This window comes from Benincasa hispida, chromosome 8 (genome assembly GCF_027475165.1).
Source record: "Benincasa hispida cultivar pf3 chromosome 8, pf3_genome.v1.1, whole genome shotgun sequence".
In the NCBI taxonomy this organism is placed as follows: domain Eukaryota; kingdom Viridiplantae; phylum Streptophyta; class Magnoliopsida; order Cucurbitales; family Cucurbitaceae; genus Benincasa; species Benincasa hispida.
Window position 1 is genome coordinate 11,142,030 of NC_143485.1, and position 5,226 is coordinate 11,147,255.

Consider the following 5,226-nt stretch of genomic DNA (forward strand, 5'->3'; position numbering starts at 1 on the left):
ATACCCAACTCCCCAATCAGATGAATCCCTAAAATGGTAGGTATACTGAGTTGGCGAACTAACCACTCTCACCAATACAAATCAAAGGATCACCTTCATAGGCAAGAATTCACAACTCACTTAAGATTCAGGTTAAGTCACCCATGGTCATCCTAATGAAATGTAAGTCTCTTCTATCGACGGTGTTATATAGTAAGACTATTCATTTCATGGTCCAGTCTTATACAAACTCTTTGTATAGAACACCTCGGCTCACATGTCTCCACATGAATGATCAGGATTGGATCATTTGTAGCACTTTACAACAATTGAAACAACTACAAAGGGGTTGTATTCGTAGCGTCACCTACATAAAGAAGTAGATAAACAGGTTCCTTGAAGCTACTTGAGTTTGTATACACACACCAATTATATGAGCTTGTCTTGAACCCCATTTTGGAGATCACTTCATCAAACCTCTCATACCAACACCTTGGTGACTGCTTGAACCCATAGATAGACTTATTTAGCAAACACACCAAGTCTTCTTCTCCCCTTTTCACATACCCTCGAGGTTGCTTCATGTAAATAGTCTCATTCAACAATCCATGTAGAAAGGTTGTCTTCACATCCAATTGGTCTAACTTCAAGTCCTTTTGAATAACTAAGGAGAGGGGTAGCCTAATGGATGTATGCTTCACCACTGGAGAAAAAACCTCATTGTAATCAATACCTTCTTTTTTGTGTGAAGCCTTTATCAACTAGTCTTACCTTGAACCTATACTTTTGAACCCCTGTAATTTCTTCTTTGAACTTGTAAATCCGCTTACATGAAATAGGTTTGTACCCTTTAGACAAAGGTACTAGTCTCCAGGAGTCATTTTAGTTTAGGGACTTCAATTCATCATTCATTACCTCAATCCATAGTCTAGCATCAGGGCTGTTTGTTGCTTCCTCAAAGCTGATGGGTTCATTGTTGCTCAATGAAATGGCAGCACTTAAAGCAACACTAGCAAAATCAGATTCTTGATATCTTGCTAATGGTACAATTATTCTTCTAGTTTTGTCTCTTGATAATGAATAATTCTGTAAGTCTCCATGTGTCTCTACTTGTTCACTTGACACATGTTCACTAGTTTTAGCAGTATCATCACCTTCAACATCTAGATTCTGAGAGGAAGTAGAATCTCCATGATCATTTTGAGGCTCCACCTCAAATCTTGTGCTACTTGTCTTAGACATAGATGTAGTTGGTTGCTCAGACATCATAAACATCTCATTCTCTCTGAATACCACATCTCTGTTGTTTACACATCTCTTCTCAATAGGATGCCAAAGCCTATAACCCTTCACTCCCAGTGTAAAGCCTAAAAATATGCATTTTACAACCCTGGGTTTCAACTTATCTTGGCTTTGATGCACATAGCCTACACATTTAAACACCTTCAAGTGTTCCAGCTTAAGAGGCTATCCTGTCCACTTTTCTTCAAGAGTTTTCAGCTCTATGGACTGATGTGGGCAACTATTTAGAGTGTAGATAGTATAGGAAACAGCTCCAGGCTAATACTTTTCAGGGAATAGGGCATTGGACAACTAACATCTAACCCTTTCAAGCATGATTTTGTTCAATCTTTCAGCTACTCCATTTTGTTGATGTGTATACCTCACTATTCTGTGCCTTACAATTCCATTCTCCCTGCAATACAAGTTGAATACCTCTCCACAAAACTCTAAACCATTGTCAGTTCTCAAATGTTTAATATGTTTAGAGGTTTTCTTTTCAATCAAGGTCTTCCATTCTTTGAATCTACTAAATACCTCATCTTTGGTTTTTAAAAAGTAAACCCAACTCTTCCTTAAGTAATCATCTACAAAGAAAAGAAAGTACCTTGCTCCACTTAGAGATAGAGAGTGAGATGGTTCCCATAAGTCTAAATGAACATATTCAAGGATCTCCTTGGAGGTGTGCTGTTCTTTAGGGACGCCTTGCCTTGTTGCTCTGCCTAGTATGCAATGTTCACAAAGTTTTAAGTTTTCTCCAACACCCTTAGGAAGAATCCCCTATTTTGAGAGTACTTGCCACCTCCTCACACTGATATGAGAAAGCCTTTTGTGCCATAACTCATCTTCTTTGGGTTCTTCATTAGTTTCCATCAAGGCCGAATGTGCCATTTGCACATCTTTGATGACATACAAGCCATTCATTTTGGTTGCCACCAACACTACTTTTGAATCTTTAATCATTTCAAAGGTACCTCTAACACCTCTATACTCACAGCCAATATCATCAAACATCCCCAATGATAGGATATTTCCCTTAAATGTAGGAACATGCCTCACATTCCTAATCAACTTTACTGATCTATCTTGCATTTTCAAGGATACATACCCTATTCCAACAGCTCTGCAGGTGCTGTTATTTTCCATGTAGATCAACCCTCCATCCCACTTCTTGTAGGTGCAAAACCATCCTTTAGATGGTGTCATATGGACTGAATAACCAGAATCTATCACCTAGTCCTGAGTCTCCATAGTATTCTGCTCTCCACATTCTTCAGTTGCAGCCAATGCATCTGAATATACAAGGGAATTCACCCCCACAGCAACCTCAGTATGTTTTCCACCCTTGTTCTGTTGGTTCAGCTTCCTCTTCAAGACATAGCAGTCCTTCTTCATGTGTCCCATTTTGTGGCAAAAATGGCACTTAATCTTGGACTTGTCACCACTGTTCCCCCTTCCCGTTGTTCTTTGTTTTCCCCTTTGAAAACAAGCCTTCACCTCTTTATTGATCTTTCTTGCTCATTTGTAACTCTAATTCTTTAATTCTTACTGCTGATATGATTCCTTCTGTTGTTATTCTTTCTCTACCATACTTCATGGCTATCTTGACATCTTTGAATGATTCTAGTAAATAGTTAAGCAATATGAAAGCCTCATTTTCTTCCCCAATATTGTCCCCTACTGATTTGAATTCTAAAGACAGTCTCTTAAATTCATTCAAATTATCCGTGAGGGACTTTGCAGCATCCATCTTGTATGTGAAAAATATTTCCCTCAAGAAAGCTTTGTTAGGCAGGTCTTTGTTGAGATAAATCTCGTTCAATTTGTTCTAAAGGGTATAAGTAGTAGGCTGGTCTACAATCTGCCTTAAAACACTATCTGTGACATTCAAGACAATGGTTCCATAAGCGTTTACCTTGATTGTCTCTTTTTCTGACTCGGTGAGTGTTTCAAGGTATTTTGCAGGGTCAATTATGGCCAGTAGTGCCTTCTGTTGTCCCAAGACTGCCTTAATCTTCGCTTTCCATAGTTCAAAGTTTGTCTTACCATTGAACTTCTCGATTTCATATCTGGTTGTTGCCATTCTTAATCTTCAAGATTGACTTATCTGATTCAAAGTATGTAAGAATTCAAATCTTGGATCTGTCTTAAACTGTTCTCTGAGCTCTGATACCATTTGTCCCAGATAACTAAGATCTTCTCATTTTCAATTACAAATTACTCAGAATTAACGGTCAAGTACAATTCAAGAGTCAGTGGATACTGTATGCTAAGGCTTTAAAACTATTTTGTTGTTTACCTTATGGCGGCTCAGTTGTGTAGACGAAACTCCAAGAACTAGACGATAATTCAATTATGTAAACAATATAACGAAGCACTAGACGATCGTGTAAACGACAGTTGATTAGAGTTAAACGATTGTATAGACGACAACTTAAGAACTAGACGATCGTATAGACGATTGGATGCGAAGCTAAACAATCGTGTACACGATGCGATAAGAACTACACGATCGTGTAAACGATACCTAAGTAAATGTTAAATGATCATAGAGTAAGAAAGAAAGAACACAAGAGTTTAAGTGGTTCGGTCAAAGGCCTACGTCCACTATGCAAATCGGGAGAGTCTTTTTTATTACTTATTCTTCAAAGTTATACAGAATAAATGTCTTGCTCTCTCTCTCTCTTTTTCTTACGTTCGTTTTCCTCTTATATACAGGCGCTCAAGGTCAATGATGAAGCTCTGATGGTTACAACAACATAACATAAAGAAGACGACAACGTTTCAACTGCCTGCAATCTTGTTTTCTTGTCTTCGGTTCTTTCTATAACATCCCCTCAAGTTGGAGATTAAAAATGAGCAACTCCTAATCCTAACTAAGACATTTTAGAGAAGAAGGGCCTTCGTAAAAATATCTGCGTGGTAAAAAGAAGATGAACAAGAAAGCAAGTTAAAAAAACCAGCCACATTTTAATTATGAACAAAATGAAAATCGATTTATGGATAAGAGTTAATTATATTCGATATAATTAAACATTTTAATAATTTAATATTTGATATTAAATTATTTTTTAATTAATTAAATTATTTAAAAATTAATTTTATTAGAAATTAATTATTAAAATTAGTTTTATTTAAAATTAGTTTTAAAGAAGTGGATTTTATTTAATATTAATTATTTGAATTAATATTATTTAAAATTAAAATTAATTTAAAAATGGAAGTTTTTGAAAATTCAAATTAAATTGATTTTTTTTAAAATTCATTAAAATGGATTTCAAGTTAGTGGGATTATTCAATTTTTTCCATTAACTATAACATCAAAAATCCCACTTTTGCATGCTTAATTATGTGTCACTTTGAGGTTAATTCACCTTCAATGACTTTTTTAAATAGAAGAAAAATTGGCTTGGAAAAAGTTCCATGCATTTTGGTGTCTTATTTTTCTCTCAAAGTTTTTGATACAAAAACTCTTAAACTCTCTTTTTTTTCTTCAAATTTCCTTACAAATTGGATCCCACAATCCGTTTTAAGACCTGAGAATAATCGAAAAGACTCTAATGATAGTCTATGAAGTGTTTGTGACCTTTTCAACCAAAAAATAGCTCCGTTTTTCTGAATTTCATCAAAGGTTGTATCTCTAACCCTATATCCAAGTTATATACTTGCATGCTTGTATATCAAATCCTATTTTCAAGATTATAAACATGCATACTTGTATTTTGAATCCTATATCCAAGTTATATTCTTGTATACTTTAATTTTTAAAGTTAATGAATTTAAAGTGTTTAAGTTCTTAACTGCTTCCGTACGTACGGTCTTTTAACTCTTTCTATATATTAAAAAAAAGTTATTCTAATTTTTTTTTAGCGTAAATTATATCTTTTGCATAAATAGCTTTGATCTCAACTTTAGTCAACCACTGAATTTTAAATGTATTCTCTTTGGAATAATAGATGTTTAATG

General features: G+C 35.0%; 1 protein-coding gene across 1 annotated transcript; it reads right to left on the reverse strand.

Annotated features, from left to right (window-relative positions):
- Positions 1-861: 861 nt before the first annotated feature.
- Positions 862-2,466, reverse strand: LOC150034358 (uncharacterized). Its single transcript, XM_090316689.1, has 3 exons — positions 2,060-2,466; positions 1,578-1,675; positions 862-1,406 (listed from the first exon to the last, which is right to left on the reverse strand). Exons 1-3 carry the CDS (start codon positions 2,464-2,466, stop codon positions 862-864), a joined length of 1,050 nt encoding a protein of 349 aa, XP_090172815.1.
- Positions 2,467-5,226: the final 2,760 nt, after the last annotated feature.